Below are 17,381 nucleotides of genomic sequence, written 5' to 3'. Positions count from 1 at the left end.
AAACTACCTTTTTAATAATTGCTGAGAAGAGTAATTCATAGATGTTAAGCACTCTAAACAGTATTCCTCTTAATTTTCTGAAAAAGCAGATGCTCAATTCATGGTTTTATTTAATGTGTTTAGGAGGGGAAGAGAGGATGGAATGGGGAGGCAGGAATGATGTGTTTTGAGACTGGAAGGTTGAGGTTTTTAGTAGCTCAGATGTAAGTCTTCATTCACTCTATATCTTAATAATTACCCCTTCTAGTTGTGTTGGGCAATAAATTTAGGATTACAAGATTGATACCAGCCAGTTTCCCACAGCATTAGAACCCATGAATATTGCATACTGGCTTGAGTTTTTATTTGAGGGTGCAAAAATAATTTAAGATGAGTTAAGATGAAGGGCACTTTGTGCATATTTAGTGTATCCCCTATCTCAAAGTAAAGACACTCTAGCTCAGGGTGAAGAAGGTCTAATACAAGGTGGCCCCATGATCTCCACCTGTTGACATGCTGTCTTTTTCTCCTTTTTTACATATTGTACAATGAATGGGAGCATGCCTAGGCTTTGGTTTGTAGACTGACAGCAGAAAAGGAGTTGTCAGATTTTGGTAGCCAGCCTGATAGGTGTCCCTGGCTAACTCATTGGTTCTGTTTAACTATATCAATTATGAACTGGGAGAGGTCTCTCTTTAGAGACTGTAGGTCAGACGAGGCAGCACAGAGTATCATTAAGGTGTTAGACTAATATCTGGAATTACCGGTTATAAATACTGTTATTCCTAAGAGGTTCCCAGAAGGCAGTATTATTTAAAGTAGGGATGTATATTATAGACCAGGTCTGTTGGGCTAGGTTGAAATTGTTTTTAATCTTAATGCTGCATTTGGAGTGGGTGGTTTGGGGTGTTTTTGTTTTTTTGAAGGGTGGGTGGTGGTGGTGATGGTGTATTTATGTATTTATTTATTACAAAGGCACATCCATATAATTTTGCTGCTTCTCTCCTCTCCTGAAGTGTGTTTTTTAAATTGACTCAGTGTGGAAGAATGAATGAATAAATAGGTGTGACACAACATGTCATCTTCAGTCTGGATTCAGGTTGACTCCAATGGCCAAGGAAGGCGTTGTTACTGAAGGGTGTGGTTTCTCATTTATACGTACCTGCAACATTGTCCAGACTGAAAAGAAGTGGTAGAAGGAAGCTGTTGTTTTTGTGTCTCTCTCTTAACTTGTTAAGGAGCACTGCTGATATGGTACCATACAGAAGGTATATTTTGTGAAGTAGCAGGCTTGATGCTTCACAATTTTGCAGCCTTTTGACAGCTCACTAAGTTTTATTGTCGCAGTTCTGAGCTCTTTGAAAAGTACCACTTAAGTGATTATTCATATATAACTATTTTAATATTTGGACAGATTGTCTTCTAAGCAAGATCTTTTGTTTATTTATAAATAGTTAATGCATTAAAATGCTTATTATGTAACTTGTGCTATGAATACTAATCTGAGAATATTCAACTGTAGTCCTAAAATGTTCTAATTAGATGAAGATAAATGGTGTGCCTGCGTGTGTACCTGATGTTCAAGCGACAAGTATCAGTGATTACTGGTTTATTTATTTTTCCTTTCTCCCAGACCACTTTTAATAGTGGAACAGCATGTCCTGTGCTGCTGGTTCTCTTGGGGGGATTACAGGCGCATCCATGAAGTGTAATGATTTAAGCTTATTCAGGGAACAACAACATCTGATTTGTAAAGTTTAACTACACAAATATCTAGGGCAGCCCTTTTCCTTGGAGCTGATCTGTGAGCACAAATGGTAGTTGTTCTCTTCTGTGGCTTGTGCCTGTGCCGTAGACAGAATTGGCCTAGCATACGTTCTGGCATAAATCAGTCCAAAGTTAAGGGAACCTCCTTTTTTTTTTCAAAGCTGTGATATTCTTTTCTTGACTGCTATGTTATGAGCCTCCATGAGAGATGTTACAGTTCTCTTGCTTGGGGAAAGAAGGAATGTAACTACTACTCATCTCATGCTAAATTAATTTGTTTTTTCTTTCTTATACCATTGTGTAATTGTTGCTTTGCCTTTTTTTTTTTTCCCCCCAGCCCATTGCTTCAGGCATGAATTCCCTTCTAAATCTCTAAGATACTTTGAGACTAAAATTTGTGGATGAGGTATGGAGTCAAGCAAGTTCCAGCAAGCTTGAAGCTCAATATCTGCAATAAATAATAATAATAATAAATTATAAGAGAATTCAGTAGTTCAGTCAAGCTTGAGATATAATTTTTTCCATTAATCTTACAGCTTTTAAAAAAAGGAATCAGAACATTATACCGTAGAGTTGTAATGTAGAAATATACTTTAACCACTTAGCATCATTAATATTTAGGTGAAACAAAGCGAATCTCATATTTAAAATAAATCTGTTAGTATCCAGATTCAGTTACTGGGTCATATGTTTTCTAGCTAGTTAATTCTTCCTTTATTTTACACCAGATACGTCATAATGCACTCTAAGAACTCTTCAGTCTATAGTAGTTGTAGATTAATTTACCCTTTGTTGGAGGTCAAGTAATGGTAACAAGACAACTTCAAATTTAACCCATAAGTTTTAATATCCTTTTAGAAATAAAGAAACAAAATCCCCACAGCGCTATAATTTAATTAAAACCCTGGAAGGCAGTCAAGAAAAACACTGTAACTGCATAGTGTTTTTTAACCTTGCTAAATTCTTGGTTTTACCAGCTCTGTTGCAGAGTTTCACAGTCTGATAATATTTAGATAGAAAGTGTGTTTAGGTTTTGAACATTGGTTTTGAATTTGCCATCTGTTAAATTAATTAAAAGCATCTTTATCCTTGATTTATGAAACAAGAAAAAATGAAGTTTGAACTCACTCTAAACTATGATACTTTATTAGGAGAAATGATACCAGTTTCCACACTTAAGCATTTTTTCATGCTCCATGGTATTACTGTTATCTCCTTTATACAGAAACTGACTTCCCAGTTAATGCTTGTGCACATAGTATCCTAGGCGAGAGAATACCAATAAATTCTATAGTGATACAATATTATTTCTGTATTATGCACCATCCTAATAGTTATGTGACCTAATGATTTGTTTGCTGGGTTTTTTTGACTGCAGATGCATTTCTGTCCTCTCATTGACCTCTAAAAAGTAGCTGCTATATTTGCTTTCTCAGCTGAATTGATTTAGAACATTGTATGGTGGGAAGTCTGGATGTATCTCTCTTTCTGCTTGTGTCTTGGTACCTTTTGGATATCAAAACTTGCATTGTTTGTTACTGTAGTTTGGGACATTCTGAAGATTTCTGTAGTAAATGTCATCTGCAGATTCACTGCTTCAATTTTGATTTTCAGGGTCATAACAGTTACAAAAAAATTCTTCTCTGGACCTTGTATTGTCAAGGGGAGCAAATGAAAAGGGAAACTTGCAATGAGTTTAAAGGAAAGTGGTGGCAAGCAGAAACAAAGAAAAAGAATACGGCATTGAATGAGAGAACAGTGGAAGAGACTGACGAGTAGTAAAGATTAGGGAGACCTGTATAAGCTATGGGGTATCTGTTATCCTGCAGTTGTAACTTGCGCAAATGCAGGGAATACCACCTTAATGAATTTTGTGGAAATTAAGTTCTGTGGTCTCAAATAAGCAGAATAAATTAAAGAATATCAGTTCATCAATACCTGGAGCTATTTAAAAGACTAGATGTGTAAATGTGGCACTTAGGGACATGGTTTTTTGGTGGACTTGACAGTGTTAGGTTAACAGTTGGACTCGATGATAAATGTAAATGATTCTGTGATTCTTTGAATATCTAAATTAAGTATAGCCCTTTCATTGTGATACGAGGTGATCAGTACGACAAGAAAATTGCTTCTTTTTTTTCCATACTAGTATTAAGTCAGGGTAGCAGTAGCTTGAACAAGTAATTCAGAACATGAAGCTGGATATTTGTAACCTTCTAATTTCTCATGAAATTAGACGTTGGTGTAGCAGATATGCTAGGATAACTTTCTTGACTGTAGCATGAGTATTGGAAAGCATTCCTTATTTAGGAAGATGCAAAATAAAGTTTGAGGGATAACATTTGATATTCATAATAGCTGAAGGATAAAAAAATGTTATGGAGTTCAGGTTTTTAAAAAATCACTACAGGATTATTAAGGTAAACTTCTGGGTTACTGCTGAATCTGCTGCAGATAATCTGATCAGAGTTGTTACTATGAACATACTAATGCAAGCTGAGTGTCTAGGTCTCCACTGATATAAAAAGAGTTTAGCCAACAGTTATTAAAGCTGAGGGAACTATTAATTTCACCCTAATGTAGACACAATTACGAAACTTAATCGGAATCTGAGTTCTACCCTCTTTCAAGGGTGGAGAGTTGGTGGAGGATTTTGACCAGTGACAAATCCAGGTGCTTCTGAACATAGTAAGAGATACATGAGAAACATTTAGTTACTAAACAGCAGCCTAGTAACACAGTATTTTAATATTGAGGAAAAAAAAAATCTTGGTTGCAGAAGATAAGTTTAGGTCATTGATGAAAAGGCTTTGCTTTAAACTTAGAACATTATGATTGTAATGAGGGGATGTAAAAATAGACCAACAATGCAGATTCTCTTTCTAAAATGATAGATTTGAATCAATTAAGGAGAATTGCTAATGGAATCAGAAGGACTGAGGAACACAGTCAGCAGTATAGATGAGGAATGGCATTTCCTCCGAGTTCAACCTTTTTGGCAGGAGTTTGTAAAGGGAATACAGTTGTCTTTTACACAGAGTAGTGGTAGATCTCTCACTTCTGATCTTTGACTGAGGCTAATCAAGACTGCTAAAACTGCAAGATAGGTAAGGAATGGATTGAAAGAAAATGGCAGTTGATTGTTTAGGAAGCAAATATGTAGAAAGCCACAGGTGGAGATCTGAATATTAATTTTATATTGTCATTAAGAATATTGAAATAGAAAGCAAGTATGTTCTGACAAACAAATGAGGGAGACAAGCCACTGAATTCACTGAGGAGCAGAATGGATATTTAGTTTAGAAAATGCAAGGTCATGCATGAGAAATACTGGAGCTGGATGCTGTTAATTGGAAATGACTGTCAGTCAGAATCTAAAGTGTTTTTTTTTTTTGATTTAAAATACTGGGGAGACTGTTGATGGCAGAATTTAACCTAGAGGTATGCAAGAAAAATATGTGTTAGTATATTCAGAGCAGACTAATTTCCAACTTACATAATTTTACAGCATCTTATGTGTAGCAGTGTTTCTTGCTGGCTCATATGCAAATGAAAACGCATGTAAAATTTTGAGAATGGTATTTGTGACAGAGCTGTCACTGTGCTGATTGAAAAGACAATGTTTTCCTTTTGTTTATACACTGATAATAATGAGTCTTTATACAACTTCCTGTGTTCGTGTCCCTGTATCCAGGCTTTATCATCCTTCAGGAGACATAGTTTGAAGCAGCAACCATTGCCAGCAGCAATTAATATAAGAGAAGAATGCAAGCTGAGCCTTCCCCATTTATTGGGACTTTTGGGTGTATTGCTCCATCTGCCACAGGCCAACTTCAAACTTGTCTAATTTAAACTGTTACTCTAGTTCCAACACAGTCTGGATTCAGGCCAGAACATGAAACTGCAGTGGCTTAGTGACACAGATAGATGATCTCCTGCTGTCCGTGGATAGAGGACAGTCATTAATATTCATTCTCCTGGCCTTTTCTACAGTGTTTGATGCATCTGGCCAGAAGTTGATGCTGTCTTGCCAGGAGAGAATGGCAGGGTCCAAAGTAAAGTGCTCAAGTGGCTTGGCCTCGTCTTGGGTGATCGATCTATGGAGTGGTGACATGCTCATGATCTTGAAGTGTTGCCAATCATAAAAGGAAATTAAGAAATTGAAAATGATATCTGCAACAGGACTTCGTTGTTGCTTCTGCGTCAGCAAACATATTAGTGATGCTAATTGCTATTCTGAGTTGGGTAATGCTTATTTGTGTGGGAGGGCAGCGCTTTCACAAGACTGAATTGTAGGCTGTGTAATGAACTCCCCTGGGAATGGAGAGCTGCTGTGTATTTTGCACTTAGAGTTGATGATGGAATTTCTTACATTTTGCATTCTTTAATATGATAATACAGACACAAGCATATTTTAAAAGAGAAAAAAAAACCAATGATGACTGTACTGTGTCAAAATAAATAATCATCTTTGATATAACCCATTTAAAGAAATACTGTGGGGCAAAGAAGTCTCCTACAGGAGCTGAATTTTTAAGCTTTCTTTAAAAAAAAAGTATTTCTAACCCATTTGCTACTTGTAGATTTTTTTCAGAAAATTGCTTTTGTGTTGACCTTGAACTTGGAAGATGAAGTCTCAAAGTTTGAGGAAGCTGTGCGATGTTTTTTTTTATACTTAAGATTTTAAAAGTCCTATAAAGTACAAAATCAACATATGTAACATTACTGGGATAGTTGCTGGGATTTTGGTTGAGCGAAGTAAGTTAAACATAGGTAAGGCACATGCATCATAGAATTGAAGTCAGTGGCAAAGCTTCTGTGAACTTCTGGATCAATTTCACCATAAATGTGTTTTGGCAAGCACTATGCTGAATGTGAGGTGCTGTGTTTGGGGGTGTTTTCAAAGCCAATTTTGTGGATCCTAATAAGCTGGGAAAGAGAGTAGAGGCTGCATGCTCTGGTGGTGCAGTATTGGATTTGGAGCTTGGGAGACACAGTTCTGTTCTTCGTGGCTGTGAATAACTGTAGGTTGAGGGAGACCAAGTAATTTGCCTTATTTTGCCTTAAATAATATTTTCCTGAATTGTACTTTCAAATTTAGTGGTGAAAACCACTGAACATCCACATAGAGGAAATACTTTTGTTTTTAACTTAGCATTTTCAATGTAGCTCAAGTCAGCTTCAGAACTGTGTAAAAAAAAAAAAAACAAAAACAAAAAAAACAAAACCAAAAACCCAAACCAAAACAAACAAACCCAAACCCAAACAAACCAAACAAATAAAAACCCCAAACTCCAACAAAAACCTACCACCAACCACAAGCAAGCTAAACTAAAAATGGAAGTTTAATAAAATCATTCTTCTAGCATATATTTTGGGTCCAGCTGATGTGGACTGCATGAACAGGATGTATGTGGAGGCAAATGAGCCTTTGAATCAGTTGTCTGTATTTGGATATGCTAAAAATAATTGATTTCCAAAGAGAAAACTTTTCAAGATGATATTTGGGGTTTGACATTTTTTTAAAGTTTAAAGATTAAAGTTATTAATACTCTGGTAGGTCATTTGAAGATCTGCTTGTCTGATGCCAAGAGCTGTAACTCTTTGCTAACGAAATTTTCATCCTGTTTCCTGAATTATCGTGTTAATACTGATGTCCAATTAGCATTAATAACAGACCTTGCCTCGGGACCAGAAGTGGATGAAAAGTACCTTCTACTGAAACTTCAGATTTTAACATTTCTATCCCTAGATATTTTATCTGCTTGTGAGATTAATCTATGTGGACACCATGACCCTTTTTTCTTTCACTTGCCCATCAGAACTTCTGTTGCAATGGAAACTGGCTGTTTTGTAGTGGTTGGATTGGCAGTTTGAAGAGATGATATTTGTCATTCAAACACAATTCTCAGCTTTCGTGTACAATTATCAAAGGTGAACGAGCAGTTCTGTTACTGCTCTTGTTGCTGCACTACTCTTGCTCTTTTATTCACTCGTCTAGTTTTAAATTCAGATTGAGCCATCTGATACAGGGCCTTGTTATCTTGTGTACTTGCAATGAATCTAATACAATGGCAATGGGCTCTGGTTACTAATTAGAGCTTTTGGGTGCTCACACTATAGAGATAATTAGTGATAAATGTACAGCTGTAATAGCAAGTAGTGTTCAAGTATGCAATACAATCCGTGATGTTAAGCTCTTATGTGCTGTTTTAGTTCCAGTTGAATGTATTTGAGAAATCATCATTCTTTCTTCTTTGTTGGTGTGGTGTTTCTCAGAGGCACGCTCTCCATTCTGGTGTAAGTGCTTATGCTGCTAATACCTTAATTAACTTCTTAAAATATAACTGGTCAGGGCACATCCAAATAATATTTAGAAATGTACTGATCAGCACTCTACAAGATTTCTCCAGGAAAGCTTGAAGTGTCATTTGGAGAAAACATAAAGCCAGATGTTAAGCACGTGAACTTAAACTTTTTGAGTTAAATAAGCAAACAAACAAAAAACCTCAACCAACCAGCCAAATCCCCTCATTAATTAATAAATTCAGTTTCACCAAAACCTTGGCATGGTTGTGTATCTCTTTTACTTCTTGCACATTTTCATTTATCATCTGCTCACAGAATGCTTTTGGTTGTAAATCCATCCTTGACCAAATTTCTTCTGTCTTACAATGATAATAATTAGAATTCTGACAAAACAAATTCTATTTTTTGGACCACATTCAGAGGTTTTGTGATTTTTTCAATAATTTATTAAATTGGGAGGTGGAGAAGTTTTCAGACTTTCAGCTTAAAAAAACTGAACAAACAAAACCCTTTCAAAACATACATATTTGGGTCAGTCTAATGTCTCATGCGAGAGAACTGGTTCAGCTTCTAAGTTAGGCAAATATATTAACATGAAACCCATGACAAATGGGTCTGCTTTTTTTTTTTTGTCTTCAAAGTAAGCACATACTGTTTCTCAGTAGCTCTTCGAAGTAAGATATAATGTGATTCCTTGTGATCTTTGGCTGGAAATCTTTTGCATGCAGTTCTAAGACTTACTATTGTACCTGTTAGTTAGAATTTATGGTATAAACATCTAACAGTGACAAATACTAAAAGGAGGAAGAGCAAAATCATGGAAGAAGAGTTAGTGCTGTGGGTTGCAAAAGAAAGTATCCTACTGCTAGTGGTTGGTGGGTTATTCAGCTACCAACTCTTAAGTCAATTTCCCTAGATTTTGTTTTGAGTGAAAAATCTAGAGAAAGTGGTGGTATGTTAGGCTTAGTTTTGATTTCAGGTAACATATTTTGGTGAAATCTTGTGTGTTTGAACCTGTAGCTGAAAAAAACCCAACCCGTTTGTGTTATTCTGGGTGTTTTTTCCAAAGCAGTTGAAAGATATATTATTGCACCACATTACTAACAATGATTCAAGTATCGTGTTTTTAAGTGCTAAATCTCTTGAGGCATTAGATGCTGTTTTGTCATTGAAGCAAGTTACAGATGAAAGCATGTACTTAAAACAGCAGTGAATATGGGAGTGCAGGGATGGCCAATTAAGCTTACTTTTAAGTAGTGTGCATAAGTTGGTGGTTTTTTTTTTTCCTATTACTTACACACCTCTTCTTCCCTTCCCATACTTTCTTTAATTTTTGAGAAAAACACAACATGTTCTAATTAGTTTTAGTTTTGAATGAATTTACATGGCTTGAAAAATTAATGTTGTCTGTAGATTATTACTGCTTCTGAGGTACTGGCTCCAAGTTATCTAGTTGAATGTATACTGAATTATTTTTTTCATAAAAGCATCTCATGCGCAGCTTTCAACTCTCCTAATGTTGCATTGATTTAATCTACTCCTCTCCCTCTCCCCCCTTGAGGTTTTTTGTTCATATATGTCTTTTTTTTTTTTTTTTTTTGCAACTGATACATAACTACTTGAAGTACTCATCTTGTGTGTGGAGAAACATCAGTTGAGCTGATCTATAGTGAATTATGATTACAGTCATAATACTGAAAGACAATGTTTAAGCTGCATGGGTGGTACTTTGCTTCTGTAGTCAGATCTACTGATTTCTAAAGGCCAGATCTGTGCAGACAACAGGGCAGCTGCCTGCAGGGTTTCTGGGGGATGCTCGCTGCTTTGCTTTGACAGCAGAGATTCTGTGGGCATTACTTTTAAGAGCAATGGTGAATTTTAGAAAAGACTACTGATACTTGTTATTTCTTCATGACCAGGACTTACGAAGGAGAAATAGATGAATTATGAAAAGTACTGTTTTCTTTTTTTCCCCAGCATATGTCCAAAGACTTACAAGTATGAAAGGTTCTTTACCAAATGAATCTTCAAATTATGCTTTCTTTCTTTCAAAATATTCCATGTGCATGGTGAAACTTGTATAATCTTTTGCTTCTAATCAAGTGTTTCCCTATTCTGTGCTATCAAAGACACTGTACTGCAATCCAAATGGGTTAGTTGCTCTGCGAAGATTTGCGTCTGTTCCCTATTTATATCGGAGGCTATTCAAGAACATTAAATGTTGTGAAGTTTTAGAGCAATTAACTGTCTTGACAACTGGTAGTGCTCTTGTTTTCTCTTTTTGAATTTCTGTGATTTTTGACTTTTCTCAGTAGAACTTCTGTAATAACACTTGTATTTTTAGTATGTCTGGGTGCAAGGTGAAATGAAAGGATTAGTGAAAGAAAGCTCAGCTTTAGGGTCATGCTCTCAGTTTTGATGTGGACCACCAATACAGTTATGACATGATCAGGCATAAGTTCAATTACAGCAGCTCAAGTGGTAATTAGTAAAACTGACATAACTGAGGTTTGACTGGGACACTGAACTTGGACTTACTTTTGAATCTTCTTGTCAGCTTTGTCTCTTGTATGCTTATTTTTTCCACTGCTGTTAAGCTGTGGTGTTTCCCGTCTGATCATTCGCTCACATCTTGATAATTATATTGTTCGTTTCACTGGTCTTAAGTACAATCACATCTTGTTGGTTCCAAAAAAGCACTTTTCTTTTTGTTGTTTTTCTCTGCCAACCTTCTGAGCCCCACAACAGTTTCTGTCTTCCTTTACCATATCAAAATCAAGCTGCTAGTCTTCACTTCCAGTTGCTTTAGTATTCTTGTTGCAAAGATCAAAGAAAACTTTACAAAGGTAACTCAAGTGTGTTACACCTGTTGCATTGTTCAGCATCTCTTGTGTTTTTTTGTCTTTTTCACTACTTTTTTTTTTTCCTGCTAGTTCACTGTTTTTTCTTGTATCCAGAGTGTTACCTCTGTAGAGCAGTCTTCTGTGGGATTAGCACAGAGAGGTCTAATTTAATCACTTGGTCTCCCAAATACTGTCGTAATATAAAGAAATTTTTAGAAAGTTTGGTTGCCTGCAACTGAACCAAGCTCACAAGTTGCTGGTGATAGTGTAGCAAGCTTTGGGTTTTTCTTTAAGAGGATTGTACCTTGGCTAAATTTGTCAGTGTTTTAACAAAAAGTGGCTTAATAGTTGGCTGGGACTTTGCAGTACTGCAGTGTTAGATAACGGATGATAGGCAGGAAGGGTGTTTCCTTTGAATGAAACTCTGAAGATTTATACCAGGCAAAGTTCTGGTCCACTTAATAAAGGAAAAATGGGAATAAAAGATCTTTTAGCTGAATCTAACTGAATTAGCCACATGTATTTCTTACAGCATTAAAACCTCTGTTATTTTTAATAGATTTTCAGTCATTGTTTTATCTGGACACAGCAACATTTTAAAAAATATAAATATATATTTTTTTGAACTTTTCTCTTTGTGATAAGTGCATTGAACTAAATTATCTGCTTTCCTGAAGCAATAGGTTTAAACTTTTGACTGGAAAAAATTATTTCTGAAATGCATTTTTTATGATGTCTGTCATGATTGGGTTTTTTAGCACAATATAAATTAAAATAGTAGTGATCTAGAGGATATACCTTTAAGTATATCTTAACATTGCCTTTGCAGGTACATGATGCTGATTGATGGGAAGAATGAAGTTTTTATGATTGATAGAGACAATTCAATTTTTCATGTATCTAATCTGGAATTTCCATTTCGCAAAGATCTTCGCATGCATCTAACAAACACTCTTCTGGATGGGGTAAGAAGCATACTGTATAATTATTGTAACAATTCAGTGCAATTTGCTACCATTCAGAAACAGGGCCAAATTTTTAGGCCTGGATCGGTGATTCATAGGATTTCAGGAGTAATAGATTCAGTCACTGGCTGAATGTGGGAATCACACTTCATAAGTCATTTCTTATCTACAGAGTAGCAGTAATGACTGCTCGGGGGGGGAGCTGTTTGTCTTTGAAATAAATGAAGGTATTGAGATGACATTCTCTGAATATGAGAAAAGGCTTGAAGAGAATCTAAAGAAATGATTGCAGAACCTCATCTCTTGTTATAGCTTTATATTTTGACACAGTAAACATGGTCAGTTTGATCCAGTTAATGTCAATATTTCTAAAATTTGGTAAAATTTTCATCAACTTTTGACAGACTTGTGAGGTGATGTCTTTGCTTTTGTCACTTTTATTTTCAGCTGGTCTAAATTACAGCCTGATTTAGAAATGGCTTAGTTATTTGTTTAAGACTAAAACATTTCTGAGTTTAAATTTAAATTATATAAACTTGCCAATGAACTTTCTTAGCTAGTTGTAAAACAAACTGTAAAACATATGTTTGAAGGCTGGCTTGGAGTATTCTTGGTAAACTTTCCAGAAGAGTAACCACAAGAAGAGTTTATTCCTTTCTTGACCTTCCTATTTTACATGAGCAAAAGAATTTTGTTAGCTCTTACACTAAATACCCGTCAGTGTAGATGAATGCAGTTTCCTATCATGTTTCAGTAACATTGGAGTCTCTACATTGCTGTAGTTCTTGTTTGCTGAAGTACTGAATATCTGGGATGATCTTCTATACTGGTCTTCTGAAGCCTAATGCACCTTTCTGATACAGGAGACCATACTGTCATTGTTAACTTTCTTTCCTTTCTCAGGCCTTTGTTGTTAGTATCCTTCTTGAAATGTCACTTCTGTGACTGATCTGTCTTACTGAGCACACATTTACATGAAAAGCATGTATAAATTGAATCTGTGAGGATGATTATTGCAAGGAACAATGTACTATCTCAGGGACAGAGAAGCAGATAATGGAATATTTTCCACCACCTCTGCTTCACTGAAAAATTGAGAGCATAATGCAAGAAATGCCATGCAGTCAGCTCAAAAGTGGTTGCACAAGCTGTCATGTCTGGTAGGAGCCTCTTCAGCCAGGCAGCATTCTAATGATGTACATAATGTTCTTAATGACATACATTAGTTTCCATACTGTTGAGATAAAAAGCCTGGTACTATTTTTCCTGCCCTGCTCTTTCTAAGGCTCTTGAGAAAGTAATGGCTTGCTAGTGTCCATATGGTGCAGTCCTAGGTGTTCTTCGGGGAAACTACTACTCCTTGGTTTTTTTCACATTTCAAAAGAGATAATTTAATAAGAGTGGCTAGTATGAACATGGTGGAAGACAGGGATGCATATATATTTAGATATGTGCATAGAAGTGGCTGTGGGGCATGGGAGAGGGGCTCTCATCTGGTGTGTTGTGTTTTCCCAGATCTATAGTTTAAGTCTCTTAAGAATAAATGACATTCTCTCAGTTACCCAGGACATGAACTGTAACTTCACTTAATTTGTTGTTCTGTCAAAGTTTGACTGTAATAGGGCATGTCAGTATTTCACTTTATTGTCATCAAATTGGTCTTACTATGATTTTTTATTTTTTTTTTTCCCCCCCTCCTGGTTTCTTCATAAAGTTGAAGGCAAAATAACATTAAATGAACAAGTTTTGGTTGAATAAAGTACCTGAGATAGAACTAAAACCTTTCAATAGATAAATACTTTTCATAGTACAGATTTTAAAATTTATGTTTATATGAGTATGGTCAGTTAAAAAAAAAAAACCCAACTTGTGGATGGAAAATTTTTCTTTTCAATTGAAGTTTCTTTCTGCAGCTTTGAATATAAATTTTGCCTATTATTTGAAGCATCAGAACAGCTTAATTTTGTGAGTATTTGTTTAATGTTAGTGCCAGATGATAATTTTCATGACTGTTCCTTTATTGTGGATATATGTGTAATTTTTTTTTAATCTATGGAAAGAAAAATTTGGCTTTTTTGTGTTAACGTATTTTACTGATTAGTGTTGAAGTACCGTTGAAGTAGTTCATATCTACTGCCCTCGAAGTAGCTTCCTCTCTTTCAGAGAATGAAAATACAGAACAAGGTAGCCTGACTGGCATTGCTTTACAGTAATCGTGAAACGTATTAGAAAGAAGGAAATATAGAACAGAGATATCAGTGCCATTCAGCTAAACAACTACTGATGTTAAGAATACAAAAGATTAGAAAATTTTCCCTAAATTTATTTAGATGACAGTGTATATAAAACTTTCATAAAGGCAATTTCCATTAATTCGGTGATCTGTTAACTTGCTTTAAGGCTTCTGGTATAAGCCTTTCATGTGGTTGTCTTTGAGAATTTCAAATGCATTTGCAGTTCACTTCGGGCTGAAATTACTTGCAAGCAGTTCTTACTATAACGAGTTAGGTCTTGGGTGATGAGAGATCTCTTGCAATACTGCGTGCTCATCTCCAGCTCTTCAGTTGTGATTGGTTTCATGGTGTGGAAGAAAGTTTTCTGCAAAGTTTATTAAAGCTAATTTGAATATTACCTACAGGTGACTAGTATAATATGAAGTATTCCTTTAGAAGCCGTGTAGGTTGCATCCATACTGCTGTCTGAGAGGATGTATGGATTTTTGTTAAAGTATATTTGGCTGTCTTGGAAAAAAACTAATTAGTTATTTTCAGGAATTTTCTTGACATTCTGCTTAGGATTGGAAGAGTTGAGTAGAAAATGCATTCTTAGGGTTGAAATACTTTTTACAATTTTGTATATATTTTATTTATATATAAAATATGATTCCCATTTGGAAGGCTTAGGAGAACCAAGGACTCCGAAAGTGGAAAGCGAGATTGAGATTGATTTATGTTTTTGTATCAGTACAGATCTCACTTATTTGTAAGCTCTCTCAGAAATGGTATAACTTAAAACTTTTTGAGTTTACAAAGGCTGATACTTTGTGCAAAATACATATTTTTATTTTTTTTTTAAAAAAAGATCTTTTCATTCCTGAAATAAAGCGGTGACTAGAACTGTCTTAAAGGTAAACGGGCAAAGGAAAGCCAAGGTACAGGAGGAAAAGGAACAATAAATAGGTGTGTCATTAGATCTGATTCCATAATCTGTGTCAACAAAAAATGCATTCTGCAAGTGGCTGGTAAAATGAGATCCTTTTCTTTATGTTTAAATTTGGGATTATTTTAAATCTTAAATTGCTTCCTGGATATGTGTGATTCAAGGAGGGGGGGGGAAATCTGTGAGCTGTCAGTCCAGCTTTGTTCTTTTGGTACTTGCCCAGCTAGAAGCTCTTAGTGCATTTGCTGGTTTTAATATGTTGTAAGTCTATGCTCTGTAGCACCAGGAGATTAAGAAAAGGAGATGAACACCAGCACAGTTTCACCAGATCACATTGACAAAACTGGCCACTGGATATTGTTCTGCAAACCTGTAGATTAGGCTAATACCTAAACTAGCAGCTGATGGACAAGTGGTAAAGATTGTATTTACTAGCAGTGGTAATTTTAAAACACACAATAGTGGCTGTGTTTTTTACATGGGGTCTATAAAAGGAAATGCCTGGATGCAGGTGCATCTTACGGATACTTTAGTATACTATTATCATGTCATGTGAGTGATTTTTTGGGTTTAAGTTTGTAGTTACCTAAAAATTGGCCTAAATATAGACTTAGAGTATCAGATTATTACTCAGAGCAGAATGAGTGAGTTTGAATATGATCAGTTCTCAAATACTACATTTTCCCAATAGTCTCTGAACTTGCCTTTGAGGTCTGTTCCCTTAAGTATTTTTCGGTTCTCATAGTTTCAAGGAAGATTCTGAAATCAGACTGTTAAAAAGTGATGTGCTGAGTATTTCTAATCTGAATGGCTCTTATGATTACTTTACAGCTTCTGCCTTATGACAGTTGTATTGGTGTAACTAATGGAGCAGTGAATGTTATTGACATGATGGAGATGAGCAGCACAGAAATTTGTCATCTCTCTAGGCATAATGTGCTATTATTTATTTGCTCTGGTAGCTGGGATTTCAGTCTGAATGTGAAGAGAGAACAAGAGACAGGGGTGGAAGAAGTGAGGATGTGAGGAAAGAGGCTATTTTGACCAATAATAGAGTCAATAAGGCTTATATGTATCTGAAGTAGAGAAAATGTTTCTTTATAAAATTAATTCTATGTTAAAACTGAACATTCCAGTGAAGGTTTAAAAATCATTCTTGGGTGTATTTCATAATTATTCTTAAACTGAATATTCAGAGATTAAGATTTTGAAAATTAGGCATAAAATGTTGTAATACCAGTCACTGGAATGTTTTCAGGGTTTTGCATACAAATGCTAGCTTTGCATCAAAGCTGAGGCTCTGAATATGCATGCTGAGGAAATGAGTCATTAAACCTTAAATACATGTTCAGTTAAATGTTTTTTAAAAGTGCTTCACCTGTTAATACCATTGAAACTTTAAAGAAATATTGTACTGTTGTTTCAGTTTTACTTTGTTATTCATTTCACCTGATTACTATCAGGAATTCTGGATTGGGGGGGTTCTTGTCTTGTCTTGCCCCCCCCCTTCAAGTAAATTGCAGTTGTCACTGCTGCCTAGGATGCTGTTAATGTGAAAAGATCCAACATGATCATAGAAAATGGATGTTAATGCTTGTTCTTTACTTCCTTGCTGTTGTAATTCTTATTGTATATGAGATTTCCAAATGTGCTTGGTTGACTTAGGCTTGCAGTTCTTACTGAGGTTTCTAAAAACTCATTGTTCACTCGAGAAAGGCAGTGATTTCTAAAGCTGTGGGGAAACTAATGTATAAATATTGCAGATCAGAATGTGGAGCCTTAGCACAGTTTCCTGGCTTCTTACTGAATGCTTCATGAGAGATATTTGAGACTATAATAATATTTTTATGATCTTGACCTATTGTAAAAACTTTTTTATAAGAAAGATGTGGCCAGTGTTTGATTGGATCACGCTTACAGGTACGTGCACTAAGTACAAATGTGTTGAAATTCTTCTATATTAATGAAATAAATGTAAATGTCATCTCTTTTCTTTTAAGGAAATGATCATCGACAAGGTTAATGGACAGGTTGTCCCTCGGTACTTGATATATGACATTATTAAGTTTAATGTAAGTACTTTCAGTTTTATTGCTTTTGTCATTAGTTATTGATTCTCATTTCTATTTTAATCTTATTTGTATAAGACCTTCAGAGTAAATTTAAACACCAAAAGCATTTGGGTATTTTGTAACTCAATAACAAGCAATGCATCCAAATTAAGATTGAAACCAGTCTTACAACAGACGTTGGTTTATTTCCATCTGCACAATAAAAGATGGTGGTTTGAAACAGTTTGCTAAACACTGTTGGAAAATTTCTGATTTCTAGAGCCTGTTTGAACTATTTAGGCAGTGAA

The 17,381-nt window shown here is 35.4% G+C and overlaps 1 protein-coding gene across 1 annotated transcript in view; it reads left to right on the top strand.

The window, feature by feature from the left end:
* The window catches only part of RNGTT (RNA guanylyltransferase and 5'-phosphatase), a 185,898-nt gene that overhangs the window by 31,711 nt on the left and 136,806 nt on the right, over positions 1 to 17,381 (top strand). The window contains exons 8-9 of the mRNA XM_026845915.1: positions 11,728 to 11,863; positions 17,023 to 17,094. Coding sequence (XP_026701716.1) covers positions 11,728 to 11,863; positions 17,023 to 17,094 — 208 coding nt within the window. The remainder of the gene's footprint in view (positions 1 to 11,727; positions 11,864 to 17,022; positions 17,095 to 17,381) is intronic.

Source organism: Athene cunicularia (assembly GCF_003259725.1).
Source record: "Athene cunicularia isolate RWA chromosome 3 unlocalized genomic scaffold, athCun1 chr3_part1, whole genome shotgun sequence".
NCBI classification, from domain to species: domain Eukaryota; kingdom Metazoa; phylum Chordata; class Aves; order Strigiformes; family Strigidae; genus Athene; species Athene cunicularia.
This window is presented reverse-complemented; position numbering and strand designations above follow the sequence as displayed.